The sequence below is a fragment of the Emys orbicularis genome, chromosome 1 (genome assembly GCF_028017835.1).
Source record: "Emys orbicularis isolate rEmyOrb1 chromosome 1, rEmyOrb1.hap1, whole genome shotgun sequence".
NCBI lineage: Eukaryota > Metazoa > Chordata > Testudines > Emydidae > Emys > Emys orbicularis.
This window is the reverse complement of record NC_088683.1, coordinates 115,101,881-115,119,433: the sequence shown is the minus strand read 5'-3', so window position 1 is coordinate 115,119,433 and position 17,553 is coordinate 115,101,881. Positions and strand designations below refer to the sequence as shown.

The 17,553-nt window shown below is 49.1% G+C and overlaps 1 protein-coding gene across 1 annotated transcript in view; it reads left to right on the top strand.

The window, feature by feature from the left end:
- LOC135892020 (sodium- and chloride-dependent betaine transporter-like) overlaps positions 1 to 433 on the top strand; it is a 44,337-nt gene extending 43,904 nt beyond the window's left edge. The window contains exon 14 of the mRNA XM_065419695.1: positions 272 to 433. Coding sequence (XP_065275767.1) covers positions 272 to 433 — 162 coding nt within the window. The remainder of the gene's footprint in view (positions 1 to 271) is intronic.
- The last annotated feature ends 17,120 nt before the right edge of the window (positions 434 to 17,553 follow it).

Below are 17,553 nucleotides of genomic sequence, written 5' to 3'. Positions count from 1 at the left end.
AAAATGTAAACAAATAGCAACATTGTAAGCCTGGGGGTTGAATAATCATGGATGAGAACTGGCTAAAGATCAGAAAAGTAAAGTTGTGTGTGTGTGTGTGTGTGTTTGAGAGAGAGATAGAGAGAGAGAGAGAGAGAGAAGACGGCGGAAAGGAATGGAAAGTGGAGCGTTAGCTCTCTGAAATGCCTTTGCCCACAGCAATTACTGTGGATTGTTATTGGGTGTCAGTTTAATTAACAGAGATGCCCTCTGTCTGCCTGTCTCTCTGCAGAGGCTAATGCAACTCACTTCCCCAGCGGAGGACTTGCCTCAGCCAAAGAAGCACCAGGCTAGCGTGTCTGAACCATTGGAGAGCCCCAAAGCAGAATACAGGATCTCATCCCCATCAGCCAAGGAAGTGCTCATAACCACAGAGAAGGAAACTCACTTGTAAAGCATATGGGAAAGGATTTCGCCTTTGCATTCTGGTCATAGGCGTGCACAGCACATTTCATTAGGGTGTGCACCCAGGGAGCCTCGCCCAAGCCCCACCCCGATCCACTCCCTCCCACTTCCTGCCCCCGACTGCCCCCCTCAGAACTCCCAACCCCCCCTGCTCCTTGCCCCCTAACTGCCCCCCAGGACTCCACCCCCTATCTAAGCTTCCATGCTCCTTGTCTCCTGACTGCCCCCTCCTGAGACCCCCCCACTGTAACTGCCTCCCTAGGACCCTACCCCCTACCTGTCCCCTGACTGCCCCGACCCTTAGCCACACCCCCACACCCAGACAGACCCCCGCGACTCCCACGCCAATCCAACCGCTCCCTGCCCCCTGACAGGATCCCCAGAACTCCCGATCTATCCAACCCCCCCTGCTCCTTGTCCCCTGACCACCCCCTCCAGAGACCCCCCTGCCCCCTAATCACCCCCCAGGGCCCTACCAACTATCCAACCCCCCTGTCCCCTGACTGCCCCGACCCCTAGCCACACCCCGCCCCCTGACAGGCCCCCTGGGACTTCCACACCCTATCCAACACCCTCATTCTCTGTCCCCTGACTGCCCCCGAGACCCTCTGGCCCATAGCCAACCCCCCTGGCCCAGCCTGGCCCCCTTACCATGCCCCCGCTCAGAACAGAGTCCCCACCAAATCCCACCCCCGAACATCCCCTTGACCAAAGACGTGATGGCACTTATGGGACAGGCGCAGAGAGCATCAACCAAGCTGGAGCACAGCGGTGGGAGAGTGCTATGACTGACTTAAGTCAAAGGTCATGTGTAGTGCTGGGGAGGCAGCGATTGGCTGGGCAGGCCCAGGCAGGGGAGCAAGGGGGGGGTCACGGTAGCAGCGTGGGGTTCACTGTGTGACGCAATTACAACAACTTTGTGCAGCTGCTGGGGAAGTTTGTACAGGCAGCAAATACACCCTGCACGGGCGGGCGGGACCCTGTCACCCCGACTCAGAGGTGCTGACTTTTGGTTTTGCCGGTGGGTGCCCCATCCTGGCTCCACCCCCTTATCCAAGGCTCCGCCCCCACTCCACCTCTTCCTGCCCCATCCTCCTAGACCCCCCTGAACGCCACCTTCTTGCCAGCTCCCTCCTCTAAATGCCTCCCACCAGCTGCTCACTCCTTTCTGCCCCCTCCTGCCTTAAGGGCGAGGTGTGGGTGCTGGAGGGGTACTCTGCCAGTTTGGAGGGGAGGCTATTTTCAACATATTTATACACTTTCATTCTAGTTATTGAAAGTGTGTCTATCATTGGTATCTCCCCTTCCTGATGTTTCCCAGTTCTTGCTCTCCACCTGTGTCCCTTTTCCCATCTCTCTCTGCTCCCCACTTCCTGGTGGCTCTGTTTAGCGCCTGCTCTCACCAATGCACTCAAAGCAGCATTGTCTCCCCTGAACCCCACCCCCTGTGGCCAGCCTAGAAACGACATGCCCTGACATAGGGAGAAATTTAATTCAACAGCCCAGCATAGAAATGGCCCATTCATTCATCCTGCTGTGTGGCTGCTGTGTTGCTACAGCTCTTCCCAATCCCAAGGCTGCAGCCCACCCCCATTTTGACTCCTTCACACACTCTATGACTTTTTTGGGAGGAGGGGATGGTGATCCGCAGGGGAGGGGATAAACTTCCTCTCTTGGTGGAAAAGCCCCTCAGGTAGGCTTGATCTGGGCATTGGGGAGGGGGAGACAGCTTTGAGCTGGGCAAGCATTACTTTCCCGGCATGAGGCTGTAGTGAAGCCCCTCTGGATGGGTAAAGAAGGGGGAGGGGGGCGAGCTGCAGGACCCAGCCCAATTTCACTCATCAAACACAAGGGAGAACTTTTCTTAAAGGAGCCATGTCCTTTGGTTTGTCCCCCTGCCCAGCACAAAGGGGGTCTGCAGCTGGTTTCTCCTGGCTGAAGGGGGAGCACAGGTCCTGGGAGGAAACACCAGGGTAGGCTGAGACTGACTAGCTCAGTCCTTGAGAAAGCCACCAGCCCATACTCCCCCCAGCAGCCCCCTGGAGCCAGCTGAGAAGCTGCCCACCCATCTCCCCCCAGCCCCCTGCCAAGAGGCTGCCCACCCTTCTGCAGCTAGCCCAGAAGCTGCCGTGCCTGGGCTGCTGGTCCCGCCTAACCCAGCTCCCTCTACCCTGAAAATCAGAAAGACTCACTCACCTCTGCCTGCAGTCTAGGAGCTTCAGCAGTGGCAGGGGAAACAGCTGATTGGCTGCAGCCAGCCAAAGAGCTGATGAGAGCTGCTGCAGCATGCTAAATAGCTGATTGGCAGTTGCCAACAGCTGATCTCCCCAGGGGGTGCTAAGCAGCCTCCTCCTCTTCCTCCTCCCCCCTCCGAGCCTCCAGCGGGGAAGGAGCAGCCTTAGCAGCCTTCCTAGATGGAGCTCAGGCATGATTAGGGTGTACCTGGGCACACCCCGTGCGCACGCCTATGATTCTGGTGTGATTCCCCCTCTCGTTCCTGAGGTGGCTTCTCTTCACAATGCACTCTTCATTTCTCCTCTGCACACCTGAGGCAGAGCCATCCTAGTTAGTGACTCTGGGACATCCTTCTCCCTCCCCAAGTTTATCAGGTAGTTAACTATACAGACTTGGGATGACAGTTCTTTTGATGCCGCTGGGACAGCTCTCTCCTTCTGCACCTGGGAAAGAGCAATGTGACTTAACCAAAGGCGCTTTAGAGCCCTGACACTGAAAAAAGGAACAGTAGATATAAAATAATGGGGAAAGGAAATTGCAAAGAGTAGAGAGGTTCAAAAGTAAAGTCAGGAAGGCAAAGGCACAAAATGAGGGGGTGTGAGCAAAAGGAACAAGTTAAATGGTTTATAAGTACATAAAAAGCAGGAGGCTGACAAAGGAAAGTGCACAGGTAGGTCACCTACATACCAGGGAGAGAGAGAGCCAATCACATACCAAGGAGGCTGCAGTGCTGAGTAGCTATTTGGCTTCAGCTGTCACTCAAAGGGTGAGTGACAGGATACTTAACATAATCATAGTTAATGGGGAAAGGGAGAGACCACAAGACAGACTCAGGATGGAACAGGCTGAAGGATATCTGAGTAACTTGTGCTAATTCAAATCAACATGGGCCAGTGAAATTCATCCTAAAGAGCATGAGGCTAGCAGAGAGCTGGCGATTCTTTTGGGGAGAGCCTAGAGTGCAGGGGAGGTCCCACAATACTAGTTAAGAGTAAACATGACACATAGGGGCCAAAAGGGGCTCCAGGAATTACACACGAGAAAGCTTAACTGCATTGCCTGCAGCTGGCTAGAAGAATTAATAAAGATGTCGATAGGCCTGTTTCCCTGTTACACTGCACTTTGTGGCGTCATTTACACCAGGGCAAGTGATACCACATCAGAATGGCAGCTTTTTACACCACTTTGCCCTGGTGTAAATGACTGCACAAAGTGCGATCAGGCTCAAAACCTGAGCGCCTCCAGGCAAATACATGATAAATAGTAAGGCAACGAATAGCCAAGATGAGTTAATCAGAAAAAAGTAATGCCAAAGTATCTTAATCTCTTTCTTTGACAGGATAATGCCCGAAGGGAATGCAGGGACAGGGCCATCCTTAGGATTTATGGGGCCCTACGCAGTATTATTAAACTGGTGACCCATGCCTGACTTGGGGCACAGCCACCACCCCGGCCCACGGACCCCTAGAACCACACTCCCTCCCCACTGCTGACACACACCGAGCTTCATACGCAGCTGATGCTGCAGCAGCCTAGGCTCACAGCCTGGGAAGAAGTGGGCATTGCTATACATTTGACATGTCCTTTGCTGAATGTAGGGAGTTCTGGGTCCATCAGCACAAATTACCAGGCTCTACTGTCAGAGGGGACCATGGGAAGTGAGGAACCCAGTGACAGAGCAGGCTGTTTGGTAGGGATCCACCTGTCAGGAGGCTGGCTACGCCTCATTTCCATCCAGTTACTCCAGAAGTGCTGGAGAAAGGGCCCTAATTTCAGCGTTTGGGGGGGAGGGGTGTTTGTTAGCAGTACGTTCCCGCCTTAAAAGTTGGTTTACAGCACTTGTATGCACAGAATATGCCCCCATGTGCAATCTTTGTACTTGTTTTTCATAGACTTGTGTATATTTTGGAAGACTTTGTACTGAACAATACTCTTAACAATAAAGGTGATTCGTCAAACTGTTCTTGTGCAAATCTCCAGCTAGTGGTGCTCCTGTTCAGTAACCCAGCTGGATACCCTGCTGATAGAACTGGATGGAGATGGGTGGAGAGCTGAGTTCAGTCCCTAGTTAGTCAGGCACCAGGATAGAGCCAGAAGGCCTGGGCTCAATATCCATAGTTGGTGAAACCCCTGAGTGACAATCCGAGGGGTTAAGGTTAATCTCTAGTTGATGAAATGCCTGGTTGGTTGAGTTTTAAGTTAGTTTTTATTAGCCACTCTTCACTGGCCATAGGACACAACCTATAGATGAGACTTCTCTCCTCAGCCTATGAAGAAAACTGCAGTTCATTGTCCTGGGCACTGGAAGGAGGTGTGACCTTTTACTAATTCCTGTTACTGGTTTCCTACTGAATTTGGCTGTTATTTTATGCTTCATTTGCCATAGTGCCAGTTGTCAAGGGAGCAGAATTCAACCTGGGGAGAAGGGGGCAGCAGGATCGATTCTTGCAACACTTTTTAAAAAAAATAAACCAATAGATCCTAAACCCTCAGTTGCTTTGGAGTACGAGCACCATTCTGTATCCCCTACCTGTGAGCCTTTTCTGCAAAGGAGGACAGTTATGTTTGGAGCTGTCTGTTCTGGTTTGTCAAGCCTCAGCATGGAGAGTCATGTAGAAAGGAAAGGAATTCCCCCAGAGAAATGGATGCAGTTCCCATGAAAAATCAGCCATGGGCTGTTCAGTGTTACCCTCCCTTGTGACATGCTGTAGAACAGTGGTCTCCAACCTTTTTACGCACAAGATCACTTTTTGAATTTAAGTGCAACCCAGGATCTACCCCGCCCCTTCCCTCAGGCTCGCCCCTTCCCCGAGGGCCCGTCCCACTCACTCAATTCCCCCACCTCCATCGCTCGCTCATCTCCCTCACTCACTTTCACCCAGCTGGGGAAGGGGTTGGGGTTTGGGAGGGGGTGCAGGCTCAGGGCTGGGGCCGAGGGGGTTGGAGTGCGGGAGGGGGCTCTGGGCTGAGCCTGGGGTTGGAGTGCAGGAGTGGCTGAGGGGTGCAAGCTCTGGGAGGGAGTTTGGGTGCAGCATGGGGCTCCGGGCTGGGGCAGTGTTGGGATGAAGGAGGGGGTATGGGATGTGGTGTCTGGGAGGGGGCTCAGGGCTGGGGCAGGGGGTTGGGGTGCAGGAGGGGGTATGGGGTGATGGCTCCGGGAGGGGCTGGGAGTTGGGGTGCAGGAAGGGTCCGGGCTCCCTCCGGGGCTAAGGCAGGCTCCCTGCTTGCCCTGGCCCCACGCCGCTCCTGGAAGTGGCCAGCACGCCCCTGCAGCCCCTGGGATGGGGGCATGTGGCTCAGTGCGCTGCTCCTGCCTGCAAGCACCACTCCCACAGCTCCCATTGGCCGCAGTTCCCCCTTCCCAGCCAATGGGAGCTGCGGGGGAGACCCCAGGGCCGGTGCAACCACTAGGCGGACTAGGCGGCCGCCTACGGCGCCAAGTGGTTGGGGGCGCCAAAAAGCAGTGCCCAAGTTTTTTATAAACAGCAGAGCGCAAGGCTGCTGCTGCTCCCCGCCTCCCGACTCCAGAGGGGCCGCCCACGGCACGGCCAGTCCCTCCCCCCGGGGGAGCAGCCAGTTGCGGAGTGGGGAAGGGGAGGGTCTAGCGCTAGCAGCTGTGCCTTCTTCCCCGCGCCGCGGGCCGAGCCGGGCTCCCCGCCACCCCCGGGGCTCTCAGCAGTGGTGGCAGCAGGCTTGGGCGCGGGGAGCGCTGGCTGCCTGTGCCGCCGCTGAGAGCCCCGGGGGCGGCAGGGAGCCCGGCTCGGCCCGTGGCGCGGTGAAGAAGGCGCAGCTGTGCTCTGCTCTTCGGGCGCAGGAGCTGGGTGTCTACTCCGCCTGCAAGATACCTAGCCGGGCCACAGGGAGCTGCACGGGCCCGCAGAGCACCAGGGGGTGGGCAGGTCCAGTCCCTGGCCTGGAGAATGGTGTATGTGGGAGCAACCCGGGCACCCCTCCCCCAGCCAGCGCCACCCCCTCCAACACCCACTGACTAGCTACCTTCTCCCCTGTGCACCCTCCGCCCCAACAACCCACCCTGTCCTGCCACTTTTGCCTCTGGGCAACCTCCACCCAGCAACCGCCACCCCCTGCCACGGTCACTTTCACCCCTGAATCAACCTCGGGACCCCCCACCCCGCCTGCCATCATCCTCCTGCCCACTCCTCCCTTGTGCAAACCCATCCGTGCCACCTTCACCCCCCTGCAACAACCCCGGGCACAGACACCCCCCCACCTGCCAGCCCCTTGCAACAACCCCGTCCTGCCCACTCCTCCCTTGTGCCCAGGGCCGGCTCCAGGGTTTTGGCCGCCCCAAGCAGCCAAAAAACAACAAAAAAACCCGCGATCGCGATCTGCGGCGGCAATTCGGCGGGAGGTCCTTCGCTCTGAGCGGGAGTGAGGGACCGTCTGCCAAATTGCCGCCGAATACCTGGACATGCCGCCCCTCTCTGGATCAGCCGCCCCAAGCACCTGCTTGCCAGGCTGGTGCCTGGAGCCGCCCCTGCTTGTGCCACTCCCTCCCTGCCACTGCACCCCCTGCAACAACCCTGGGCACAGACACTCCCCCGCCTGCCAGCCCCTTGCAACAACCCCCTCCTGCCCACTCCTCCCTTGTGCCACTCCCTCCCTGCCACTGCACCCCCTGCAATGAGCCCCTTTTGCCTCTGTGCAATCTCTTCCCTGCCACTACACCCCAGCCCCCTCCACCTCTTGGCCACCTCCACCCCCCGGCAACAATTGTGTGCACCCCCCTCTCTGCCACCTTCACCCCCTGGAAGAGCCCCCATACGAACCCCCTGTTTGCAGACCCTCCCCATGCCCCCTGCACTTTGTGAACATCTGGGCCCCTGAGGGGAACTTGGCCATAGGAAGGTGGGGGCTGGACATGGGGGGGGGTGCAAGGTGGAAGTTTCGCCTAGGGCGCAAAATATCCTTGCACCGGCCCTGGGAGACCCCTGCCCTCCCAGGGGCCGCAGGGTCATGCTGACCACTTTCTGAAGCGGCATGGGGCCGGGGCTGCCTTAACCCAGCTGCACTGGCAGACTTTTAGTTGTCAGAGATTGTGATTGAATGTGAGAGGCTCCAGAATCGACCAGTTGATCACGATCTACCGATTGGTGACCACTGCTATAGAAGCTATGAGCACACTTATGAAACGCAGTCACTGTACTTTCCCCTCCTGCAGACTCTCAGAACTACAGTAGTTTCCACTATAAGGCTTGGTTGCATCCAGTGCAGCGGGGAGGGGAGCTATCACCTTTTAGGAACAGAGAAATTGCAGGCTGGAGCGGAACAGTGGTCCATCTATTCCATGAGCCAGTCTCTGCCAGTGACCAGCACCAGATGCTACAGAGAAGACATATTGCAGTACGTGAGAGCGTGGTGTGCCACTGTCTGCAATGGGTCAGCGAGCTTCTGAGTAGATTGAGTTTGGTCGTGTTCACAAACTCACGCTTTATTAGTAGCTGACACAAAGTTTTAGCTCTCGCAGTGAAATGTCCAAAAATCCTAACTCCTATGCTTTGTTGAAGGTGCCAGTTAGGCTCTCGTTGGTCTCTTCTGAGGCTACCTCTCCTTTCTGTGTTCCAGGCCTGGTCTGTATTACAAAGATGGGTTGATGTAAGTTGTCTTGCATTGACCGCTTTGTACGTATGTCTATGCTCAAATTTGTCTCTGGTCAATGTAAGTGCCTCCTGATGGTGATGCAGTAAAACCACCTCCCCCCACAGCGTGCAGCCATGGTTGACCTGCTGAGGTCAATGCGGTGCAAGTGTAAACACTGTGTGATCTGTGTCAACCCTAACAGTCCCCCAGCAACCATCCCACAATGCCCCTCTGTGACAGTGGCCATTCTGATCACAATTTTAAACTCCAATGCTCCCCACCTGAAAGTCCCCTGTGTGTTTTTGAAATGCCTTTTCCTGCTTGCCCACCTTGGTGAACACACCTAGCAGCTCCCCCTGGTTGTGTGCAATGGCACAGCCAACCATGCTGGCTCCAGACACTAGACGCAGTCCTGCCTGGAGTAGACAAGAGATGGTGGATCTCCTGGGCCTGTAGGAAGAAGAGGCTGTGCAAGCACAGCCATAGCACCATGGACCTCTACAAGCAGATTGCACAGGGGATGAAGGTGTATGACAGGGATCAGCAGCAGTGCCGCATGAGAACAAAGGAACTTCGCCAGGAATACCAAAAGGCCAGGGAGGCCTCTAATAGATCTGGTGGTGCCCTGCAGATCTGCTACTTTTTTATTGAACTGCCTGGCATACTTGGAATAGACCCCACCAGAAACCCATAGGCCACTGTGGATACCTCGGAGGAGCCTGAGCTAGAGACCCCGGCCATGAAAAGTGAGGAGAAGGAGCGGAGAGACTTAGCGAGGAACTCCAGCGAGGCTGTGAGCCAGGACCTGTTCGAGACTCCATCACAGAAGACAGTCCTGCCAGGTAAACACGAATGAGCCTGAGAACGGGGAAGAGAATCTGGGGGTGTGTGTATGTGCATTTTCCCTTACAGTTTTTACACTTAATGATGGCACCCAGCTCATCCACAAGTTAACAAAACAGAGCTATTGGAGACACAAGGTAGGTGAGGTAATATTTTTCATTGGACCATCATCTGTTGATGGAAAGTACAAGCATTCAAGCTACACAGAGGTGTTCTTCAGGTCTGGGGAAGGAAATTAGAGTGCCTGAGCTAAATACAAGTTGGAACAGATTGTTAAGTAAAAGGGGTAACGCAAGTTGTAGGAGGCCACTTGAAAAGAAGTAGGCAATTGAGGGTTACATTGTTTTGCATAAGGGGTTTGAAGTAGGCAATTAAAGGTTAGCAACCAGTGGGGTGTGTTACAAATTGTTGTAATGAGCCATAAAACTGGTGTTCCTGTTGAGTCCATGATTTTAAGTGTCTAGCAAAGTTATGGAGTACTTCTGGCACCTTAGAGACTAACAAATTTATTTGAGCATAAGCTTTCATGGGCTAAAACCCATTTCATTGGATGCATAGAATAGAACACACAGAAAGAAGATATTTATACATACAGAGAACATGAAAAGGTGGGAGTAGCCATACCAACTGTAAGAGGCCAATCAATTGAGATGAGCTATCATCAGCTGGAGAGAGAAAAAAGTCTTTGAAGTGATAATCAAGATAACCCATAGAAGGTGTGAGGATATTTTAACACGGGGAAATAGATTCAATTAGTGTAATGACCCAACCATTCCCAGTCTCTGTTCAAACCTAAGTTAATTATATCTAATTTGCATATTAATTCAAGTTCAGCAGTCTCTCTTTGGGGTCTGTTTTTGAAGTTTTTTTGTTGCAAAATTACCAGTCTTTTGAGGGTGTTGCGCAGATTTCCTTTGAGGAAGCAAAGAGTACTTGTAAACGTACAGCAAGCACCACACAATTCATCTGAAGGTGCATCTGAAGAAGTGAGATTTTTTTACCCATGAAAGCTTATGCCCAAATCAATCTGTTAGTCTTTAAGGTGCCACCGGACTCCTTGTTGTTTTTGTGGATACAGACTAACACGGCTACACCCTGATACTTGACACAATTCATAGGATCACTAAAATACCCAGTCCTATTTATAAAAGTACAGCAAACACCAGACAGTTCCTAACAGCACCCTAATATTCAGACCAGAGAACACTCCAAGAGAGACATTGCTGTGAATGACCTTAAAGTGCTCATTCAAAGCCTCCCTTAGTTGCACAGCTTCATGTTGGGCTCTTGTAATGGCCCTTGGGCCTGGCTGTTCAGTCTCAGCCAATAGCCTCCCCACAGGCAGCAACTTTCCCCCCTTTGCCTCACAGATATTATGCAGGACACAATAGGCAGCTATAACCATGGGAATATTGTGACATTGTATAAAAGATGGGTGACCATTTATAATATTATTGATCCCATTATTATATAATTGCAACAAATCTTGTACAAAGTACATCATGTAAGGTATCAATGGAAAAGTTAGTCTGTCAAGTATGATTATCCTGGTTAAATCCATGTATCATCACAGTATCTGACGTTCTGACTATTGGTGATGTATTTGTATCTCAGATGTGTTTGTTCTTGGGGTGACACCCACAGGGTAGTTTACATCCAGTCTCTCCAGTCCATTGTGAATGGACTAGTCAAGCTTGATGGGCCACTAAGAAGAATCAACTCTCCAGATAGCAATTCCTGAGGATGTCTTAGACAACAGGGAACCAATGGCCACCCCTGTTATTTAACAAAACATATTGGGGCATTTGATGTGGACATGTGACTTCAGACTCCCTCTTTGTCAGTAACTTTCCATACACAGGGGCTATGGGCTTTGTTTGGTATAGGTAAATTTCCATGCACATGGCAGAGAATATAAAAGACACCTGAGATATCTCCATTTTGCTTCTTTCCTGCTACAGTTCTCTGGACTGGATTGACAACTGAAAGGAGTGTTTTGAACTATGGACTGAGGACGTTAGCAGCGTTATCTTTTGGAAGTTACCAGTGGGACTTTTGCGAACCAGCAGACTATTCGTTCACTGCTACAAACCTGATTCAAGGACTTCCCTAGCATTGGTGAGTATATGATCTTTTAACCATTGTGGCAAAGTTCTGTCCTTGACTCCGTGGGTCCTGCGTTTCCTGATGGATTTTGCTAGGCTCAGAGGCTCTCACTGTGACCCTCCACATAGCCCTTCTCTCTCTAGAGGCAAGGGTCACAGTCTACTGAGCCATTTTCATCATACACCAGCAAGGGAGGTGAGGAGAAACAACCCTCCCTCGCACAGTCTCTGTTGTCTCCCAGTATCAGTGATTAATCAGGGCGGGGAGGGGGGAGTCCAGGCCCTCCCTCTACTCCTGGCTCCAGCCCAGGGACCCTAAAATTAGCAGCTATGGAAGCTGACTTTTTTGGAAATAGGACGTGTACAATTCCCTGGGCTACTTCCCCACAGCAGACCCCACTCAATATCTTCTTCACAATTACCTCAGGGCCTCCTTCCTTGCACCTGATATGGATTCATACTACTTTGTTCCTCCAACAACACAGCTCCCTCCTATAGCTCCTGACACCCGCACCGCACTGACTAACTGGGAGGCTTTTAACTAGTTCCAGCCAGTCCTTGATTGGCTTTAGGAGTCCCAATCAATCTAGCTATCTCCACTGCCTTCTAGAAGGATCTTAATTGGCCCCAGGAGTCTTGATTAACCTGGAGCAACTGCCATTTGGTTACCATGGTACCAGGGATTTGTTTAGCCTGGGGCTAACATGCCTGTTCCTCACTACTTTACTGTAGCCATCTGGCCTTGCCCCATCACTCCATATATAACTCTATTCTTTTCTTTTATTAATTAGTTCTTAGCAGGGTGGATTTGATTGAAATCAAATTGATTGAAATCATGATTGATTTAAATCACTAGTCAGGAAGACTCAATTTAATTATGGTTTTCTACATAAAAGTACATTCTTGTTGGTTGTTATAACCTTAATACATATTCTTCACAACTCAGAGATAGATGTAGGTTTCATTTTTAGAAGGTACACACTATACATTTTTAAACAGTGGTTTATTTTGAAAACTTTTCAGATTAGTTTTACAGCTATATCAGAAAATTAATGATTATTTGGTTATTTCATTTACCAAAGGTAATTGAAACAGATATTTATGACGTCATTGGGAGGTGAACTATTTCCAATTCAACAGGTTAATCGTTAATATTTGGAGGATTTTCTTGCCAGGCTGTATTAGGAGGAGAACATCACTAGACAGACATTTAAATTGTTTTATTTAACTAAAACAACAACATTAAGTATTCTGGATTGTTTTCTTCAACAGCAAACATATAATATTTTAACAAAAAAGCATATGTCCCTCGCTTCTCACATTTATCTCCAGACTTCTTCTCCTTGTCCAGATCTATTCCGCCCCCAACAATCTTCTATTCGTTGAACTTTTTGAAACTTTGCACTTTTAGACAGAGGTAAGGGATTGACTCTGTGTACACAAATTTGCAGAGGAACAATAGGATTGAGGTCTGTTATTTCTCACCGCTCTATATTATTTATTTATTTAAAAACATTTTTGCTGTTAACAAGCATGTTACCTCTGGAGACACAAATCCACAGTTTGAGAACTGCAAAACTAAGCATCTCTGATGGTATCTTCTAGACTGAGCACTGAGTCCCATTGGGTAGATAGAAAGATTAACCTAAATAATCTATACAGAAGCCTATGGAACCCCATAAGATTGGGTCCATGAACTATTGGAACTCCTTTACAAAACTTTTCTTAAACATTACATGAATATATTGTCTCATACTATAGAATTAGAATTTATAATCCCTATTCCATGATGAGATATCTTTGATCTATAATGTATCTTAATTAAAACTATCTTCAGATACATTTTTCCTCAAAAATCCGATTTAAATAAAAAAAATCAGATTTTTTTTTTATTTAAAAAAAAATCATTGATTTTTATCCACCCCGATTCTTAGTTTATTAAAGATTGGTTGACAGCATGAAAATTGGGTAAGACCTGAGATATATATTGACCTGATGGTAAGTGTCTGATCCTTTGGGAATGGTAGAACCTTACATACGGTGAACTGGGTTTTCAGTAACCACTCACTATATTAGACCAGTTTGTCTGGATGGAAGCCAAGGGCTGGAGTGCCTAAAGGGGACTGTTTGGCTTCTTGTTAACCAGTAGGTACTACAGAACCACTTTGTTACTGGGTTGGCAAATCTAATTATAGAATAAACCACCAGTTTGGGGGGATTGTTTGCCCTGTTTCTTGCAGTCTGCCCTGAGTGTGGCATTCTCAGTGTGGTCCATTCCAGGCACTGATCACAGATATTTTTCTCACTGAAATCCCATCTAGTAACTAAACATTGCCAGCGTCCCTTCAATCTACCAAAATCACATCAATCTGTCATTCTGCACCTGCTGAGCCGGTAGTTGAATCTTCCCTTGGTGCTAGTGAGGTGGCCAAAGTATGACTTGATGAGGCAGGGGAGCAAGGGGTAGGCTGGGTTCCACAGAATCACTATTGGCATTTCAATATTGCTGTTGGTAAGCCACCGGTCAATAAAGAATGTCCCTGCTTGCAGCTTTCTAAATAGTCCTGTGTTGTTAATAATGTAGGCATCGAGCAACTTCCCCGCCCAGCCCACATTGATATTGATGAAGAATCTCCCGGGATCCATCAACATTTGCATAACCATAGAAAAATAGGCTTTTTGCTATACTTTGTGGCAAGGTGGGCTAGTGCCAATATAGGGCCGTGTGTGTCATCTATACATGTGCATGACAATAGCTCCCATTGTGGATTTTCCAGCTCCAGAATGATTTCCCACTGCCCAGTAGCAATCTGGCATTGCAAGCTTCTAGAGTGTGATCATCACTCGCTTCTCCACTGTCAGTGCAGCTCACATTCTGGTGTCCCTGAGTGGGGCCAACACGGCACACAGATCCAGGAATGTGACCTTTTGCATCCAGAAGTTCTGTGGCCATTGCTCATCATCTCAAACCTGCATTACAGTGCAATGCCACTAGTCAGTGCTCATTTCTCGGGCCCCAAAGCAGCGCTCTACCATCTACAGCTGCTCCATGAACGCTACAAACAACCTTGAATTGCTTTTCGCTATGTCCCTTAGCAAACTGTATTTGAAGAAATTATCATGTCCTCCTTTGTGGTTCTTTCTGTGGCTCTGAAAATATCAGCAGATTATTTGTCCTGTGTTTGCCATGGTCATGACAATACTGCAGAGCTTCTGTCAGAGATGGCGGACAGCAAAAAAGTGCCACATGGGTTTGTGGGACTAAAAAAAAAAAAGCTCAAAAATTATGGGATCTGGATGGCATTATGGAATGGAGAAAATTGCATAAGGGTAACTTGACCCGTTGCTTCTAGTCACCCCTGCGCAACTTGTTTCTATCTCATGATGCATTGAAAAAATTTCCCAAAAGACGGTGCACCGGACGGTGGCACATGGCACATTGGGATACCTACCTATGGTATACTGGCCTGTGCATCAACACAAGCTCTCTTGGTGAGCGCACACAGTGCTGACACACACAGCCAAATATACACATGCCTGAGCGATATACTAACTGTGATGGCTTTGTAGAGTAGGCATGGCCCCAGTCCCCCATCCATAAAATGAGAAAACAATACTTATCCTTACAGGTGGTGTTTATATAATGCTTTGAATAGCTGTCTGTGGGCTTGATCTTACTCCATTGACTTCAATGGTGCAAGAAAGTAGCAATCCCCGTACGGATCAGACCCAAGGTCACCCAGTCCAGTATTCTGTCTCCAAGAGTGGCCAGCATCAGATGATTTGTGGATAGTTATGAAAGAACCTGCTCCTAAGCCCTTGTTTCTTCTTAAATCCTTGAGTTAGTGGTTGGTTTAGTTCCTCAAGCATGAAGGTTTATATCCCTGCTCAGCTTTTTTTAAAAGCTCTTTTACATCCATATATGATGTTACCATGACTGTTCTCATTATCTAAATGTCTCAGCTTGTTCTGAAACCCATTAAACTCTCAACCCCTTAGATCTTGTGGTAGTGAGTTCCATCGGATAAAAATGCATTATGTAAAAAGTGTTTCCTTTTATCAGTTTTAAATTTGCTCTTGAATGTCCCCTTGTTCCTGTTTATGAGAGGTTAAGAAGGAGTGCCCAGTTTACCTTCTCTATAACTTCATTGTTTAGCTATGTCTGTGCTACAGAACCTTTGCCAGCATGGCCCCCTAGTGTAGACGTAGTGTAAACTGACAGAAGCAAGAGTTCTGCCAGTGTAGGAACACTCCCTTCCCTGAATGACATTAGCTATGCCAACAGAAGTACTCTTCTGTCAGCATAGCTGTGACTATACGGGGGGTTTTGCTGGCATAGCTATTTTGCTAGTGTGAGTGGTTTTTTTCACACACCAGACCAACATAGCTATGCCAGTATATATTCTGAGTGTAGACCAGGCCTATTTATTCACCATCATATCCCTTCTTGTTTGTCTCTTGTCTACACTGAAGAGTTACGTCAGTGTAGCTCTGTCTCTCAGGGGTGTGAAAAATCCACACCCTTGAGCAGCGTAGTTAAGCTGACCTAGCCCCTGGTGTAGACAGCGTTAGGTCAATGGAAGAATTCTGTCGACCTAGCTACCGCCTCTCAGGGAGATGGATTACCTACAGCAAAAGGAGAACCCCTCCCATCCCTGTAGTGTCTACGCCGAAGTGCTGCAACTGCACTAGTGTAATGTTTTAAGTGTAGACATAGCCTTAGTAGTTCCAATCTTTTCAGTCTCTCTCTCTATACATGTACATTTGCTGTGCACTTTTGTTGCTGACAGTCCCTGTATTATTATTCTCCAAGTTCTTTGGTCTCCCTTAAACCCGTGAACATGTGCCACATTCATTACTTATTGGAGATGATGAATATAATGTATTCTGCATAGAGCTTGCAACTAGTTTTTTTGGTATGGGGCAGTTTGCACCTGTGTAGGATCAGAAGTCAAAGATACTAAATGTTCAGTATAAATCCCACTCGTAATTACTAATTGGAATGCTTGACATTAATTTGTAAGTCACCGTTCACATAAAGATCGCCAAAGTGCTTGGCTAACTTTACCCTGGGGCCACTTGAACCACTGCTCAGGTGGAGCGCAGCAGGTGTTCAGTAACATGCAGCCACACCGCACGGTGGTTCAGAGAATGAAGGGAGGTATATCGTTTCCAGCTGATCTTGCAAGGGGAATCCAGGGAGAGAGAGAATCTAATTTCCTAACTGGAATCGGACCAGATCCCTGGGGTATTACCCCTGCACTCTTGAAAAAGGTTTTCTATTCTGCTGCATCATTCAAAAGACAGCACCCCAAACACTGTGCCGGGGCATTGGTGTAGTATTGTCTCCGAGGGAACTGCTGCTGCGGGGGTGGGGGGGGGGAACTGCCCATAAGTAGCAGCACAAAAAACCTGCAAATAATAAACACATCTGGTCAGCAAACAAGCTACTAAAAGACTCAAATTATGGCCCTCCAGAAAAGGGAGGTTACAAAACAAGTTAAGACTAAAAATAAGGGAAACAGGTTAACCCTACGGGAGGGGTGTGTGTGTGTGTGTGTGTGCGCGCGCGTGCGCAAAGAACAAATCTAAAGCTGTCTCTCAGCTATTACCTAAAAATAAACGTAAAGCTTGGTACAGCAAAAAAACTATTAAAAACCTGGTCTGTTGTACAAAAGAAAAAACCAAGGCACACCACCTCATAGATTTCATAAATGACCAGTAAGTGGGGCAATTCACTAGCCTGCCTATAAAACAAAATAAAAACAGCCTAAAGGTAATTCTTCTGCTTTTCCTGCAATTAGCAAGAAAATTTGTAAAAAACATTGGTATTATTATTAAGCAATAATCTGTCCCCACTAGGGGGGTGGAAATGGTTTCTTTTGTTTTTCAGACACTCTACAAGCATGCTGGCGCCAGCCAAAAAAATAACCCAAAATACCATAAATCTATGTTTTGTGTTGTTTGTCTGTAGTGTTTGTCTTGTTGCTAGCATAACGTGGGTGGGAAATGGCTTCAAAAGGCTGACCGGGGGAAGGGGGGAGATCTATATGGGAATGCAAAATGCTCAACTAAAAGGCCAGCACCTGTGTAATAGCTACCATGGTGCCTAAAAATAAAACGGCAACTAAGGTGGGCCCCACAAGCCCTATAAAAATAATGAGAAGGGGAGGAGCTCACTAAAAATCAATAAAGGGGTGTGTAAAATGGTGTAAATCAAAAAAGATGTTTGGCTGTGCCCCTCTCCTATGACTATGGAGGAGCAGAATCAATGGCCTATGGCAAGGGGTGGACAATTGGGTGTACTGTGTATAAGGTGTTTTGC